Source organism: Choloepus didactylus, chromosome 4, assembly GCF_015220235.1.
Source record: "Choloepus didactylus isolate mChoDid1 chromosome 4, mChoDid1.pri, whole genome shotgun sequence".
Taxonomy (NCBI): domain Eukaryota; kingdom Metazoa; phylum Chordata; class Mammalia; order Pilosa; family Megalonychidae; genus Choloepus; species Choloepus didactylus.
In genome coordinates, this window is record NC_051310.1 from 100,898,813 (window position 1) to 100,916,361 (window position 17,549).

At 53.2% G+C, this 17,549-nt stretch overlaps 1 protein-coding gene across 2 annotated transcripts in view; it reads left to right on the plus strand.

Annotated features, from left to right (window-relative positions):
* TMEM266 (transmembrane protein 266) overlaps positions 1 to 17,549 on the plus strand; it is a 109,585-nt gene that overhangs the window by 78,253 nt on the left and 13,783 nt on the right. For both annotated transcript variants that reach the window (XM_037833313.1, XM_037833315.1), the window contains 3 exons: positions 2,263 to 2,319; positions 3,557 to 3,695; positions 7,026 to 7,141. In XM_037833313.1, coding sequence (XP_037689241.1) covers positions 2,263 to 2,319; positions 3,557 to 3,695; positions 7,026 to 7,141 — 312 coding nt within the window. The remainder of the gene's footprint in view (positions 1 to 2,262; positions 2,320 to 3,556; positions 3,696 to 7,025; positions 7,142 to 17,549) is intronic.

Genomic DNA, 17,549 nt, shown 5'->3' on the forward strand with positions numbered 1-17,549 from the left:
AGGCCCCTTCCCGAGGAGAGAGGCTGATACCCTGAGCAGAGGCACTTAGGCCTCAGGTATGTGGGTGGTTGAGGGTGACAAGGAAGGGGTGGGCATGACCAGGAGGCCCTTTATGCCACTCGGCCATGGCAGGGCCTGGGCCATAGGAAAGAGGCACAACTTCCCACCCTCCCCTCCTGCTCCCTAACGCTGAGCCCCCCTGCCCGGAAATCAGCTGGTCCTTTCCTTGGGAGAAATAAGGGGGGAGAGGGAGGTGAGTGACTTACTCACTGAGGTATTGATAGTCTGTAGTGTTCCTTCCTGAGAGCAGAGAAGCTGAAGGCACCTAAGAGTGAAGAAGAAGATCTGGGTCCCAGAAGGTTCATGTCCCACTCTCTGAGCCTCAGTTTCTGCATCTGTAAAATGGCACGAAATGATACATGTATGAGAGCTTGGCTCAGAGCACATTCTCAGTAACGACACCTTCCTAGAGGTTTTGCCAAGGCTCTAACCTGCCTCACTCATCAGGGCTCCCTAAGAATGAAGGAATAAAGAACCCCGAGGCCCCAGTGGGAAGGGAGGCAGCTGGAGAGGAGGATTCCAGTCCCCACAAACCCTCCCTCAAAGCCCTTTGCAATTCTTGAGTGCCTGCAGAGCAAGGCCCAGGGCCCTTGGGGTGGGAGGGGCAGGCAATAAAAGAATCCCTCTTCTTCGCACTTGCACTTATAGTCTACAAGCTTTTTCTCACTGGAGCTTTGTAGCAGGTAGTAAGAGGGGAGGGATTTCCACTTTCAGTCCAGATTGGCTGCCACCAGCATCCCACCTTTTCCTCAGCCATTCATGGAAATAAGGCCAGTCCTGAGGAAGAAGTGGATTGTATCAGCCGAGGCTTTCTGAGGCATAATGCATATGGGTGAAATGCATGGCGTTTCTGCAGTTTCGCTGACTTCCCCCTCTTTCCCTCTTCCTGGTGGGCATTCTGAAAGTCATGTTGGTTCAAGGAAGGGCCTACAGACAAGTGTACCAGGATCACACAAGGCCAGCTTTTCTGGAAGGCAGTGGCATTTGGAATGACTCATTCATTCATACATTTGTTCATTCAATCCCAATGCATGATCACTCAGGGTCTACTCTATGCCAGCAAAATAATCAGGCAGTGTCTCTTATGCCCTAATTGGGGGGACCAAGTAGGTAGTTATCACAAAGTATGATTAAATGTTCAAAGGGTACAGGGGCACCAGCCAAGCCTGGGGAGTGTGGAAGAGCGTCATGGAAGTGACATTTGAGCTGAGGCCAGAAGACAGGAAGGCCTTTGCCAGGCAAAGAAAAGGGAAAGGGCCCTATGGATTAGGACACTGGCCAAGGTGCTATCATGGGAAAACAAAAATATAGAGGCTGAAACAAGGTGGAGTTCATATCTCTCTCATGGGAGAATAGGTTGAGTAGACAGTGAAGTCTGGGCTGGTGGCTTGGGCCTGGCAGGGGCCTCGCATGCTTCCGTCTTGCTGCTCAGGCTCCCCTAGCTGAAGATGGCTCACCACCAACCTGGTATGACTACATCCTAGTTTTGGAAAGAGGGAGAAAGGAGGAAGAGCCTCATCCTTTTAAAGTCATAACCCAGAAGTTGTGCCCAGCACTTCTGCTCACCTGCCAGGGGCCAGAACTTAGTCACATGCCACCCCTGGGTGCAAGGAAAGCCGGGAAATGTAGTCTTGAGCTGGCTGGCCAAGCTCAGGCTTCACTCCTTGTGGGAGAGAACAGATACTGAGGGCCGGGGGTCAACCAGCAGTCCTCACCACATGTAAAGACAAGGCCTGGGAGAGAGCCTGCAGGTTTGAAGAGTTGCAAGTGGTTTGTGGCACGTAGGCTTGATGCGGGTGGCAAGAGATGAAGCTGGAGAGGGAGGCAGGGTCCTGAGTGTCAGTCCAAAAATGTGTGCTGTGAGCCCTGAAGGGTTTTGAGCAAGGCAGTGGCAAGGTCAGGTGTGGGCTGCAGAAGACCTCTCTGGCCGAGGGCAGATGGGCAGGAGGAGCTGGTCTGCAGGTGGAGGAGCCAGCGGGAGGCATTGCTGCCAACCAGACAGGGTGGGAGGACATGGGGGGCACTCGCCGTGGGGGTGGAGAGGGCATGTGGGCTGAGAGATGCTTTGGGGATGGTGAAGTCTTCCCTGTTATTGAACAAGGAAATCAAGCTTCTGATTCTGAGCTCCAGAGTCTTCTCCGCTGGGGGGTGGGGCAGATTGGAGAGCAAGAACCCTAACCTCTTCTCACTTCCTCTCCTCAGACCGTTCTGCGGATTGTGGTCCTTGGGATCTGGGATTACATCGAAAACAAAATAGAGGTAAAGACCAATGTCCACCCCCACGCCCCACGCATCCCGGAAGCTGGAAATTTCCAGTGTCTCATCCGTCCCAGGGTGGGAGCCATCCAAAACAACCATCCTCTCCTTCACACCCCTGGCCGCGGGAGTCTCTCCAGCTGTGCTCGGTGCCTGGGGTAGGGGAGGAGGCCGGGCCCATGAGGCGCGAATTTAGAAAGTTTCCAGCAAAGGGAGACTTTAAAAACATCTCCTTTGAAGTTCAGAAACGTTTAAAAAGCTGTTCTTGAATCAATTTGAAAATCTTTTGAAATGCGTTTTAAAAGAAATACATCCACTCTAACATGGTGCCAGGGTCGGATAGCTGAGCAGGAAACTGTAAAAATGCTTCACTTCTCGGCCTAGATTTCTGCAGAGGGTTTCCCAGCCAGACTGTTCTGCTTCACATAAAAGGGGGTGGGCTGGGGTGGGTGGGCCTACATTCTAGTAACAAGCCTCTCCCTGAGGGCAGACCTGGGTTGGGGGGGACCCGGCTGCCATCAGGGATATTTGTGCACATGGGACAAGGTAAGGCACTGCCGTCCACAACTCCCTCACGGTCCCATCCATTTTTTAGCCTTTCTGTATCTGGCCCAGTGCTGGGAGCAGACACAGAGGGTCCTGGCCCAGGAAAGGCTCAGACCAAGGCCAGACTGGGACAGGCAGAGGGATGGCCAGGGCCCAGGGCTTAAGCACGCCGGCCGGGACCCCCTCCTCTCCGAGCTCTGCCCGGCCCTGGCACCTGTTCAGGGACTCACACTGGACCCACGAGATGTGGATGCCGGGCTCCTGCTACCCAAGGGGAAGGAGGCACCCCTCAGCCTGCCTTCAGCAGCCCCTCCCCAGTGAGGCTGGCACAGTCCAGCCCGGCCCTTGGCCAAGGCCCTGGGACACGAGATGCAGGCTGCATCCTGAGAAGGGACAAGACACAGGAAATGAAACCATCCAAAGGCATCTTGGCTCAGAGTTGGAGAAGAGCTGCGGTCGCCTGGAGGAAAGAGGGTGCTCAGGAGCGTGTCTAGGAGGGGGAGGCCCCAAGTGACCGAGGAGGATCAGGAGAGGCAGCCAGGGGTGGAGCTGATCTGACTGGTGCAGGCCCCCTGAGAGGTTCCCCAGCACTCGCCACTTTGCCTGGCCTGGCCTCTGCTCCGAGACAACCAGGACAGCCCCGCAGAGCCTGCGGTGTCAGGACCCAGGCCCCGGAACGCTCCTCCTCTCGCAGGTGTTCGACGGAGCCGTGATCATTCTGTCCTTGGCCCCGATGGTGGCTTCCACTGTGGCCAACGGGCCCAGGAGCCCCTGGGACGCCATCAGCCTCATCATCATGCTCCGAATCTGGCGGGTGAAGAGAGTCATCGACGGTGAGTGGACGGAGAGGGATCAGCAGGGCCAGCAAGGTGGGGCGATGTGGGGGAGCTGCTCCGAAAATAGGAGCTGTCAACGGAAGGAGGAGAGAGCCCATGTGGTGTGGGCATCAAGGGTGGGGCTGGGGGCCACTATCACGGAGAGAAGCACCCCTCAGCCTCTCAGAGGTCGCAGGCGAGCATCTGGGTCTCCCACTGCCCACTCAGAGGTCACACGTTCATTCTGACACTGCTACACATCGTGTGCTGGGTGGTGAGCCCCTCACCTGAGAGCCTAGAGCAGTGCCTGCGTTTCTGGGGAGACCCGCTCTTTCCGTCACTGTGTCTTGATGCCCACCTGCCACTGGCCCCTCCCCGCCCCTGATGCCTGCAGCCTCACCACTAGCTTTGCTCAGATCAGCCGGCCAAGCCCTTGTTCCTGCAGGGCCCATCCCACCTTGTGTTCACCAAGGACAGCATGGATGTCACCTACCCCCCCCCAAGCCTGTTGACATGTGAGCCACTAGAGGATGTTTCTGTAGGAGCTGCTGCTTGGTTGGGTGACAGCCCATAAGCATCTCTAGTGGCACATTCCTAGCTCTGGGTTTGCATTTCCAGATGGAGTCTGATCTGCTCCTTGCTTTAGCACTGCCTTGGCTACCATCAAAGGCAGATGCCACCCCTCACAGAGCTGTCCTTTCCTAGGAAGTGGTGGCTCGGCCTGAGTATCTCATATTTTTCTAGCAGTTGGAGACAGACTAGGGTGTGTCCCCTAGAGGAGGAGGGCCGGGGTGGGGCGGGTCCTGGAAAGTTGACCCCTGAGGAACAGTGGGGGTTACTGGGGCGGACTGGCCTGCAGGATGAGGACGCAGCAGGAGGGCACCGACGCTGAGTCTCTGGGCTCCAGGGAGGGGCCCTTGGGCCCTGTGAGCATGACAAGGAGGCCCACCCCACCCCAGCCACAGAAGGACTCAGTGCCGAGCTCCCACGATTGACCGGCCACTTCTCCAAGAGGGGGGCTCCCTCCTAGAGTGTGGGGGCAGAGGGGCCAGACATAGCAGACAGGTCACACGGACTGAGGATTCCCAAACTTCTTGTTCTCTCTTTCTCCCTTTTTTTTCAGTAGTAAAACCCTTTCTTCCATAAAATCTATGCAGATGCCCAGGGTGTCTAAATAGATTTTGGGGGAAGAGAGGGTTGTTGGTTGGTGGTTTGGGAGTGTTTGTGTATTTTGGAAATTTTTCCACTGAAAAAAAAGAGTGGAGCTGTTTTGGTCGACTCCCAGTGGAGGAGGGCCAGAGCCCACACCCTTGTTCCCTGAGGCTCCATAAGGAACTAAAGGCCTTCTGGATCAGTTTTAAAACCACTGAACAGACTTTTAAGGTCTTTTCAGCCCTGAATTTTGATTGCAAATGACAGAAATTGGGGCCATGAGAATACTCCCAGCCTGTGCCCGGGATGTGAGTCAGGGAGCAGGGGCTCCGAAGTCTCATCCCCTGGGCTGGGCACCCTGTCCCCAGTCCCCGCCACCCCCCACACACAGAGTCTGTGAGCACTGAGGAGTTCGGGCCTGTGTTCTGCTCTGACACCTTGTCAGGGAGCCACTAACCCAGAGTCTGCCTCCAACTGGACGCAGTTGGGTCTAACTTTGGAATGCCCAAGCTGGGGAAGGCTCTGGGAGATCACCTAGTCCTTCCCCCATTATTTGACAAATGGGGAAACTGAGGCCAAAAGGTATGAGGGTCACACAGCAATTCACCGCCAGTGCTCTTTCAGCTGGTCTACTCCTTCCCCCCACTGCTAGAGCCCTGCTCTTGGCTCTGTCCATGAGAACGGCGGTTCCCTGTGGGGCAGGAACTACGCTAGAATCTCGCTGCCAGCATGGGCCAGCTGGAGGCCCTCACACTAATGGGTTTTGACATCCACCCTCCACCCCCGTGAATGTTCTCCCAGCAGTTCCCCCTCTTTCCTGACACATCAGGCATGACTGTGCCACGGGGAGCCTCACGCTGGAGATGAGCTGGGGTCCTGGATGGGTGCTGATTTGCTGCTGTCGCCCTGGATGTGATCTGAGATCTGAGGAGGCAGTGGCAGTTTGATGCAGCCCCTGGGGCCCTGGGCCGGATTTTAGGGACATCCTTGGGGCTGCCCTCAAGTCTGGAAGCAAACAGAAAAATCCTGATTTCTCTTCTCTACATGATCTCTGCAGCAGCCAGAGAACATCTGGATGCTGGGAGACTGCGGGTGGAAAGGAGACTTGGAGAGCAGACGTGGAGGGCTCGAGAAGGCAGTGGCAAGAGAAGGCTGTGACCGAGGTTTCCAAGAAGTGCAGGAAGGGCTGCGTTCTGAGAGGCTCAAGATGAAGATGAAGGGCAGGGGCCAGGTTAAGCTCAGGAGTTGATCCTGAGACTTCCAAGGAACCCAGAGCTGCTATGCCCAGAGAACTACCCAAGGGAGAGGAACATGGGACTGCCACTGGCTGGGAGTTCATGGGGCCCTCATGCCACAGAGTCCAGGCTTTCTCCTCTGAGTTTCAGTGCATGTGACAGTTATAAATATGACCATCTGTAACAGAGACCCAAAGTAACTATGACTTCAAACAGAAGCTGATTTCTCTCACATGAGGCTGTCCAGTGCTGATGTGGTATTGTCTCTAGTTAAGAGCCAGACTCCTTGTATTTTGTTGTTCTGCTGTGCATAGTCTACTTTCCAGTCACCTCATGGACCAAGATGGCTGCTTCAGTGCCAGTCATCACATCCTCATTTCAGCTAGCAGGAAGGAGGAAAGGAAGAAGATAAAAAGGCAAGGGGAAGGTTCCAGCTGCCTTTTTTTTTTTAAAAAAAATAACCTTTATTGAGATATAATTTACATGCCATAAAATTCATCCCTTTAAAGCATACAGTTCAATGGTTTTTACTATAGTCACAGACTTGTGCAACCACAACCATAATCTAAGTTTAGAGCATTTTCATCACCCCAGAAAGAAACCTCACACCCATTAACAGTCACAGTCCAATCCCCAACCACCCCAGCCCTAAATCACCACTAATCTGTCATCTGTCTCTAAAGATTTGCCTCTTCTGGAAATTTCATATAGATAGAACCATACACCACGTGGTCCTTTGTGACGAGTTTGTTTCACTTAGCATAATGTTTTCAAGATCCATCCATGTTGTGGAATCTATCAGTACTTCATTCCTTTTTATTGCAGTAGAGTGTTCCATTGTCCCCAGATCCTCAGGGTCTTGGGGCCCTCACATCTGCTGCTGGCTGAGTGCAGGGGCCAGCCCCTCCCTGCCCGGACACTGCCACTGCCGGTTCTTGACGGGGCTGTCTCTGTCTTCCAGCTTACATCCTGCCAGTGAAGGTGGAGCTGGAGATGGTCATCCAGCAGTATGAGAAGGCCAAGGTCATCCAGGACGAGCAGCTGGAGAGGCTGACGCAGATCTGTCAGGAGCAAGGGGTAACACGCGGCCACTCTCTGTTCTGTCCAGGGTCCTGCCAGGGTCACTGGTGGTTCCAGCCTAAAGCCCCAGGTGATAGGGCTGCAGGGGCCTCAGAGGTCAGGGAGCACCACCACCACCACCCCCAGCCCCTCATTAGGGACTGGAGGCCCAGAGAGGGCAAAATACACCTCTAGGGTGGCTCCCACACAGCCCAGCCAGGCCTGGACTCTGGCCCTGACTCCCAGGCCGGGGCTTCTCTCGTTGCTCCACGATGACCATTCAGCTGCCCGTCCCGAGCCTGCTGGATCACCAGCACAATTCATCCGAGGCTCAGGAAAATAGCCTCCAGGGCAGGGGACCTATTCCATCTACATGTTGGTGTAGCAGGGCTCACTGTCCTCCAGGAGCCGAGGGAGAGACTGAGAGACAGGCAGTGAGTCCTGTGAGGCTGTCGCCAGCAGAGCCAGGGGCAGGGGACCCGGCCAGAGAGGGGGCCCTGCCTGGGAATCCGGAGGCCTCAGGGCCCAGCCCCGCTGCCCCTCCCCCTGGGACTTCAGTCAGGTCCTGCCACTTCCTGCCCTCAGTGCCTTCATCTGTAACACGACGATGTTAGAGGCGGGGACAGGAGTGCTCAGGATGTGCGAGGACAGGGGGGCCAGGCAGCAAGCTTCAAAGTTCTCACTCTAGAAACAACGCAGCCTCAGGTGCAGGGAACGTTCCGGTACCAGATGCAGAAGGCAGGAGGTGGTGGGAACATGTGCAAGTAGACGGATCAAATGCTTGTATGTCACTCCCCTTCTGCCCCTTGGGTCTGGGGAGAGGACACGGCCCCTGCCCCTTGCTCCGTGAGCACAGGGCCTGCCTAGTGTGGAATGCCCACCCTCCATGGGCACTGAGCCCCTTGGCTCCATGCTGGGGTGCTCAAGCACTCTCAAGGGGGGCTCTAGGGGCCGAGGGCTCCCCTGTCCTGTGGCCCACCACAGTGCCTATCTCGTCAACCTCATGTATCTCCTTTGTCTGGTCCATAATAAGCACTGATCAAGCCAGATGGCATCCCCTGCCATCTGACAAGCCCTATGAGGCCCCAACTCTGCGTTCTGGTCAAGCTGTGCCCCCGCTGCATCCCTTCCCCTCACGAACTCTGCTCATCTAATTCAGATGCCGCCTTCTTCAAGTCCTGGCTTCCACAAAAGTGGGGCTCCCCTCCCATGGCAACAGCTGCACCCCCAGCCCCCAAAGCCCTCACACCTGGCAGCCACGGAGCACTGGGCACTCACGGCCAAGGGGAGTGGTTATTTGCACCCGGGGCTGCTTCTCCCCCTGAACCGGACCCTCCGGAGGGCAGGCCTATCTGATCCGTGTGTGTGAGCCCTGAGCCCAGCCTGCAGGTGCTGGTTGATGTGTGTTAAGTTTATCTCTCGGCTCCTTGAACCCAACCTCTTGAGCTGGAGGAGGGAAGCCTGTACAATGTCACCACAAATCAACCCCAGGAAACATCCCCTAGGGAGCCCGCACGCAGTGTCTTCCAAACCCTCCCCTCAGAATGCCTGTCAGGGAACCAAATCTTTTATCCATCTCAGGAGCACCCCAGCCTTTCATTTCAGCTCAGAATGCTTAGGAGGGAGCGGAGGGGACACTGGGGGACATGGCCTCAGGAGCACCTTGTCAGGAGGTCCCAGGCTGAACAGGGGCCTGGACTAGGAAGACAAGTGTCCCAGCCCCTCATTTCCCTCATCCCCTCACCCACTCCCTGCTGGTGCCTGCTCTGTGCCCATCCTTGAGCTGGACATGGGGGACATCACTGCAGACAAGAAGAGGCCCCCGTCCTCTGGGTGACTCGGGGAGCTTGGCAGGCCTGTAACTTGATGGTGGCAGCCTGGTGCGATGCCTGCTTCAGCAGGGACAGGTGGGGACACCGCATCTCAGGGTGAGGCGGGTTCCCAGAGGAGCCAGCATTTGAGCAGGGCCTTTGGAGAAGGGTGCCAGGCAGAGGGGACAGCGAGAGGCAGGAGAGTGGGTGGGGGCTGGGGGAGCCCCAGGCAGTTCAGTGTGAGCAAAGGAGGGAGGTGGAGAATTTGGTGGAGCTTGGGAAGGGCCTCCACGGCTGCCAGGGGACTTTGGACTCTGTCCTGTAGGGAAAGAGGAAACTTGAGAGTGTCGGAAGCAGGGGGTTATCTGCTCAGATTTGAATTTTTGGCAGATCTTTCTGGCTGCAGGTACAGGATGGCTGGTTGCCGGGCAGGGGTGGGGGTGGGACCCTGGGCAGGGAGGCCCAAGCAACCACCCAGGAGGGGGAGGTCTAGGTTAGGGGCAGAGGGGGTCATAGGGGAATGGGTCAGAGGGCAGCTCTGGGTGCTATTCAGAAACTGGCCAGAACCCTGGCCTGGCAGCTCTCCGTCTCCTTCCGGTGGGGAGACAAACGCCTGACTCTGCTGCAGCTGGTGACGTGAGACACTGACACAGCCGCATCTGCCCTTTGTAAATTAACAGCTGCCCAGCCCGGCTGGGATGCGCTGACCCCGCCACATGCCTCCCAGCAGCAGCCCATGTGCCACGTGGCCGGGAGAGACCCACGGCCCCCACTGATCCCATCCTGAACCCCTGGGGACCCCAGGTTCCTGCAGTCCTGGTTCAAGCCCCCCCATCCCCACATGTGGCCGCCTTCCCGGGGGTCCCAGCCAAAGGGATCCTCTCTTGGATTCTGCACAGGAAAGCGCCAATAAATAAAGACAGATTCCTTCTATGTAGTGACATCTGGAAAAGAGATGAACAGAAACAAACCATGTTAATTTAAAAACCACCTGAAGCCTGTCATCTTAGTTAAGACAGCAGAAAGGGCCAGACAGGCTGGAACCCCCACGGGCCGCGGAAGGGGGAGGAGGCCCGGGCAGAGCAGCCTTCTGCAGCTTCTGCAGAGAAACAGGGACACTGCTCTCCCAGAGCTTGGTGGTGCTGGCTCCACCACGGCAGAGCCAAGAGACCCCCACTGAGACCAAATCTGAGTCTTGACTAGGCAGCAAAGATCCTTAAAGATATGGGTGTTGGTCCACAGAAAGCCAGGCCAGCCCCAGAAAGTCTCTCTTACAGAGAGCAGCCCCCAGAATCGACTTTAGGGACAGACCAGTGTTCGAAGCCAGCTTGGCCACTTACTAGCCTCGTGGCTCTGAGCACTGCTGGGACCTGTGTGGGCCTTGGTTTTCCTGATCTGAGAAATGGGGATAGTCATAAAAGCCTTGGGGGGTGGTTGTGAAGTTGCTTAGCCTAAACATGCTAACCCCACAGAGCCCACGCCTTCCCAAACACACCCCTGTCTTTGTAAGAGCACCAAGGAGTGGTGGCTTGCCCGAGAGCACACAGCTAGTTCAGGCCTCTGCAAGCCGGGAACAGATCCAGGGGTCCCAACAAGAACACTGTTCTTTCCCAGCCTACCATGCTGCATAATCTGATGGTTATCTCCACTCAGCACCGAGACCTCAGGTTATGCACGAGGAATAACACACATAAAGCACAGCCTCAGCGCAGCTCGCTCTCAGCAGGCAGAGCCGCTCCACCGAGCTGCCTCGTAGCGTTTCCATAGGTGCCCTTGCCATCAGGTCACTGCTTCTCTGTGTCTGGCTCCCTCTCCCTGCTGGAATTCTCAGTTTAGTGAAGCAGTTTCCAAAGTGAGTTCATATGTGCTGTCTTGAAATCTGAAATTGACCCAAGTTCCAATGACATCTGTAGAGTCGCAGTTTAAATGCAACACCCACTCTGCGTTCACCTTGCTTTCTCCTTGGGATGTGTTTCTATAAACATTTGCCAAGGCTTTGCTCATCTTAGCTTTTTGTTTGTTTTTAAATACAATTTATTTTTTAGGACCATTTTAGAGTTACAGAAAAATTGGGAAGATAGTACTGAGTTCCCATATATCCTGGCCCCCTGGTTTCTCCTATTAACATCCCATTAGTATCATACATTTGCTACATTTAATGAGCCAATATTGATATATTCTTATTAACTAAGGTAGCTACTTGATCCAGCTTTCCTTAGCTTTTACCAAATGTCCTTTTTCTGTTCCCGCATCCCACATTACTTGTAGTTGTCATGCCTCCTCAGCCTCCTCTTGGCGTGACAGTTTCTCAGACTTGCCTTGTAATCGGTGATCTTGACATTTTCGAGGAGCACTGGTCAGGTGCTTTGTAGAATGTCCCTCTCCTGGGACTGGTCTGATGTTCTTCTCATGACTAGATGGGGATATGGGTTTTGGGGAGGACGACCGCAGAGGAGAAGTGCTGTTTCCATCACATCGTGTCCCAGGTACCCGCTATCGACTTGATATATAGCTGTCGATGTTGGCCGTGATGGCCGAGCTGAGGCAGGGTTTGTTTCTCCACTGTGAAGTGTTTTGTCTGAGCTTTTTAAGAACAACTGAATTCCTTTTTATCACAGTCCCATGGAGACTCCTGGGTGACATGTGGTTTGCCAGTTTCTTGCATGAACCCCACGGACATTTCATCTTCTGTGCCCCCTGGCCACTCGTTTCTTACCACAGGCCACACCAAAGGTGCCCCAGGAGCACAGAATATTATAGTTTGAAGGCCCCCAGGAGGGCGCCTGGCCCAGTCCTGGATTTGGCCCATGGAGGATCTGAGACTCGGAGAAGAGAAGAGACGTTCCCAGTATCGCATGGCTGTTGGGAGAGTAGGATGCAAACAGCAATCCCTTAGTGCCCAGCCCAGTGCTTTCCTCCTGGACCACACTGCCTCTCTGGTCCTGACAGGGAGAGAGGATCCACTGCTCTGGGCACAATTCATCCTTAATAAATTCCTCCCCGGAAAGGGGAGCCTGGAACATCCAGGGAGGGGATGAGGATGCCGTGCTGAGGAGTCGCGCCTCTCCCCGCTTCCAGACTGTGCCCCCGGCTGCCATGAAAGCATTTAGCCTCAGACCCCTGAGTTCAACAATTCATCAGCTGGAAGTTTCTTCCCGTTCACTTTTACTTTGTCCTCTGTCTGGATGCCAGCCAGAGGTTTCTTGAGAGCTAGTGTCACTGGAACTCACACAGATGAATTCCAGAGGTGGGATGCTAGCTACTGTCCTCTGAGAGGTGGCGTTAACCTTCTGTCTCTCCCTTTGTACTGGCTGCTTCAGAAATCGAGGCTATTTTAGATGCTGTAATGTGATGTAACAATATGTTGTTCTTACAGAACCACTTCTGAAACTTTATCTATGACCATGCCCAAGAGCTTGCTCCAATTCCAAAACAGATCCTGAAATATCCATTATACCTGCTCTTTGCCCTTAAAGCCTCGTAACAGCCTTTGGCCCAAAACGACAACATCTGACCTGACTCCCTGTCCAAGTTTGTTTCTCGCCTCTGCTGGGTGCTTTGGGAAGGATGGAGGGGAGTTAAGTTCTCCTTCCTCAGCATTGTTCACCCTGAGCTGGCCGGGTGTGGGGCTCAATGTAGGGAGGTTTCAGGCCTAGTGCCCAAGGAGGGCCAGGGGCCACCACAAGCTCTCAGGATGGCCTTAGGCCCAGGACGGGAGTCAGTCCCTGGAAGAGTCCTGTGTGGGGGCAGCTTGGAGGGGTGGAGACACTCCTTTTGCTTGGGGAGCTGGCAAGTGGATTCAAGCCTCAGCTCCACTGTGACTAGCTGTGTCCCCTGGAGCAGAACCATAATTCCTGAGCCTCAGGTTCCTCATTGGAAAAATGGAGGAAATAAGGCTTACATCCCATGGATGTCATGAGGATAAATATAATCAAGTACTATAAAGTCAGGCCCACTGGAGGCTCACAATAAATGCAGAAACAAGAGGATAAAAATGATGCTAAATTCATTTGTATAACGGTGACCATTTACAAATGTCCTGTCACATACTTTAGCTCATTTGACTTTGATCGTTCCTCCACCTTGGGAAGTTAGTAGGCGAGATATTATTAACCCCTTTTACAGATAAAAAGACTGAGGCCCAGAGATGCTTTTGCTAGCTCAGCATGCTGCAGTTTGTCATGGAAGTGCTGAGAATGGAATCCAGGACTTTTGTGTCCTTTTTCCCACACCAGAAATAGGGTATTTAGACCATTAGTTAGGGTGAGTAGCACTAGCTTCTGCATCAAACAAACCCAGAAACTTCAGTGGCCCAACACAAGAAGAGTATAGTTCTCACCCACGGTCCAGTCCAATGCAGGTGGCAGTGGGGGGGGGGGTATGAGGGAGCACTCTGCTTCTCACAGTCACTCAGGCCCCACGCTCCTCCCACCTTGTGGCTCCTCCCTCTTCTAAGTCCTTGTAGTCGTCTCCATTCAGTTATGAAAGGGAGAGTGGAGAGCTGTGCATGGAAGGGTTTCATGGGCCAGGCTGAAAGCAGTGACATCGCCTCTGCCCCCACTTCATCGGCAGAACTGGTTACCCTGTCATAGCTGAAGGCACCAGATGCTGGCAGAAACAATCCGTGTGCCCAAGAAGAAGAGAAAACAGTCACCTGCTACAGTCACCTCATCCATCTAATAGGCCCACTGGGCTCACAGCCCTTCCTTCCTCCTTCCTCTCCTCATATAGCCAGAGGCACAGCTCATTCATTAAAGTCCTCCCTTGATGAACGCACGTCTCCCTGGCCTGTTCCCTGAAGAAACAAGGTGATAATCTTGACCCCAACCATAGGCCTTTCTAAGGGAGGAAGGCAGTGGGGAGAGGGGACCACATCATGCTCCTCTCCCCCTCCATCCACTCCCTCTTTCATTTGTAGGAGCCAGAGCAGACCTGTTAGGTGGTGGGGGTCCTGACTGTAAAACCTGAGCCCGTGTCCCCCTCTGTGGGCCCCATTGCCACCCGGGGCTCAGCACCCCGAGAGAAGGCCGATGGCTCTGCACAAATAGCCCGCCTTTGAGGCTACGCAGACGGCTGGGAGAAGGGCTTCCCTGGTCCCAGGGGACCAACAGCCCCTCCAGTTGGCCAGGAATAGCCGGAAAGGGATTCAACCCTGGGTCCTGGGAGAGGGTTTGAAACTGGTTCATTCGGGAGCCCCTTCTTTTCCTGCAGAAGCCACATCCTCCAGCTCAGCCCAGTAGTCTTTGTTACCTGGTTATGCAAGCACTGCACTGTGGGAAGCAAAGGTTGTTTTGTTGTTGTTGTTTTTTTATCATGGGAAGTGATTTGTAAAACAGCCGATAGCTTTAATGACAAGCCTATTTAGCTGATAAAATTAGCCATCAGAGGAATAACTTATGTTATCCTTTTGCCATAATTTAAATTTATGGCCAACTGGCAGTCATCTTCACAGTGGATGGCAAAGGGCCAAGGTCGGACTCAGCTTCACCCTGCTCCTAAATCATTAGTTTTCAACTGTCTCCTGATTTTTATTGTTACCAACAATGGTGAAACTAATGGAAATAAACATTGGATGCCATCCCAACGGCAGATGGGTTTGAAGGCAGGGCAGTCTGTGCGGAGAGCACTAATAGGATGGAGCAAAGTTATTGCTATTGCATTAGAATCATCAAGCTTCTGGCCAAAGCGTGCATTGATCAGGCCAAGGCCCGTGTCAATTGTGCTCGCAACCAGATCATTAAAGCAGAGATGCGCTGGGTGTGCTCCACCCTGCTGCCCCGGTGGGCCCGGCCCTGCCCGGGTTTGGGGCTTGCATTAAAAGCCCAGCCCCGGTGGAAGGGGCCTGACTCACTCCAGTAATGCACACTGAGGTTTCCCTGCAGATCCCACTGGTCGTCAGGTTATCTGATTAGAAATACTTATCCAATGACGTGCATTAAGTGGGGCTGTGACTGTGCTTTAATTCTTCCCAAGCCTGGGGATGGCCTCCCCGCCCCCTCACTGGGCCTGTATGCCAATGGAACATTTGCTTCATTTTGTCATCAAAGCCACTGTGCCCTTTTTCTCCCAGAGGCCAAGGCCCATGTGAGCCCTGGAGAGTTTGATGCTGTGGGCGGGACTCTTAGTTTCCTCTGAACTTCTTGGATTTGTGGGTTGATGTCTCCACTTGTTTCATTCTTCTCCTTTTGAGCTCCAGTTGTGTGTTTTTGACATTGTGACCATGTGTTAGATCTTTCTTACACCCTGTTTTGTCCTTCTCATTCTTTTTTTTTTCCTGCCTGTAAGTTTTCATATTTTCCTTAGATGTATCTTCAAGTTAGACAATCCTAACTTCTGCTATGACCAGTCTTCTTTTAAACCCATCTAAGTGAGTACTCAATTTCAGATATTGTATATTAAGGTTCTAAAAGTTTCATTGGATTCTTTCGTATAGCTGAAATGCTGTATCCAATTTGTCCATCTTTTCTTGTATTTTCTTTAACATATTAATCACAGTTATTTTGCAGTTGCATTGTTAACTCAAATATTTGTATCATCTCTAGGTCAGCTTCTATTAACTGCTTTATGTCTTGATAATTGAACACTTTTTCCTGCTTATTTGCATGATTAGAAATTTTATTGTATGCTACACATTGTTGGTGATGCATTTTAGAGGCTCTGAGTTAGTGAATGCAAGGCCAAGAGAAGAAAAGTCAGAGTGAAGGGTGATGGCCAAGAGCCCAGGCTCCTGACTACAGCCCTTGATTTTCCTTCATGGGACCCTCTTGCTCCTTCCTGGCCCCTCTACCATCTAGCACCCCTGTATCCTCATCTCCACCCTGGCCCCATTCTCCACTCCAAAGCCAGCAGGATCCTTCCAAAATGCTCATCTGAATCACCACCTCACCACCTCCAACATTTTACCCTTCTGTACAAAAGGTTTCAGTGGCTTCTTGTTTAAAGACTGATGTCCTTAACACCTTACCGTGGCTACAAGGCTCTGCCTGGCATGGCCCCTACAACTCCCCACCCCCAGCCCATCTGGTGTGCTGGTTCTATCTTCTTACACACCACACTTCCACCTGCCACCAGTACCACCCCAGAGCCAGCCTTTATGACTCAGAGGAGACTCGTTCCCTGCAGTGCCTCAGGGCAACCCCTCGCTGGGTCCTCCCAGGACCTAACTCCAAGCTGGGGAAGGCATTTTCATTCCAAAACAAATACAGAATTTTAACCAAGCCCTCATCATGATTTACCTGACTTCTCAGTGATTGAATGAAGAAATGAATGAATGCGTGAGAGAACTATCACATACTTGGAGTTCATATCTTTAGCCCAAATCGCTTCTGCGTGCATGCCTGTGTCTGCACATGTGGGCTTGGGGCTGGGCAAGCACTGGCCTCAGACTGTCTAGCCTGAATTCCAGTGGGACACTCACTGGGCAGCTCCATATCAATTACAAGTCATCAATAATGCATCTGCTCAGAGTGGCCTAGGAGGCCATTAGCTGGGCCTGCCCGGCCCCGATGAGCAGCCTTGGAGAAAGTGGACTGGGTGTGCCCATGGGATGTTCAGATCAGCCTGGGCAGGAGGGGCTCCCAGCCCGAGCAGAGATCTGGATGGTTGCCTAATGGGCCCTCTGTGACCCCTGAACCCTGCTGCCAGAGGGGTGAGTCACACCCTCTTCCCCTGCACAGGAAGCCACCCTGTAATGAGCCAGCCTCTCATTCTCAATCTGAGACTGACAGTCTGGGTGCTGGGTCGCTGAGGTCCGTGGCCATAGCCCAGATCAGGGCTGAGACTGAGCTGGGGTCTGGGCCCAGTGTGTGACCAGGGTTGGGGCTCCATCTGTGCCTCAGCTTTGGGCTGGGGCCAAGTTTGTGACAGGAGTCAGGCTCAGTCTGCAACCACAGATTTAAGCAAAGAAGACTGGTTTTATTAATTCATTTAATCATTCCTTCAACAATATTTGTTGGTTGCCTCCTGTGTACCAGACAATGAAACAGACAAGGTCCCTGCTCTTATGGAGATGATATTCTGTTGGGGGTGAAGGTTGGCAGTGGTGTCCTGGGACTCACTAGGCAAGAGCTGATTTTGCACATCTCTTCCCAACTCTTCATGGCACCAAGTGGGTAATTGAAATTGGCCATGGCGGGAGTATTTACAGCACAGAAATTAGCATATACCACTAACCAGTCTTTTTTTAAAAAATATTATTTTTAAATTTTAACCAGCAAACGCTAGGGGTGAGAGAGCCGTAAATTAGTAGACAGAGGCCTTAAATAAAATGCAGGTGTGACCATGCATATGAATCTTTTCTCCTTTCCAAAACCTCACTAAATTGATAGTAAAGAAAAATACACTAGCAAATAAGAATTAAGAGAACCCATCAGGAAAAGAGGATAAGAGATTTCAGTGGGCTTGGGGAAAATGGAGAACAGACAAAGTGGTAACCTTTCTAGCGGGGTGGAGAATTTATAACCCAAGAGGGGCCAGTGAGAGAAACTGGCTGATTCTCCCTTCAGAATCCCCGAGAGTCTGGGAGGAAGGGGGTGAGGTGTGAAGCTGAAAATAGGGGGCAAGGGGAGTTGGCTGAAAATATACACACATAACAGTTGAACCCCCAAGGCCCCCTT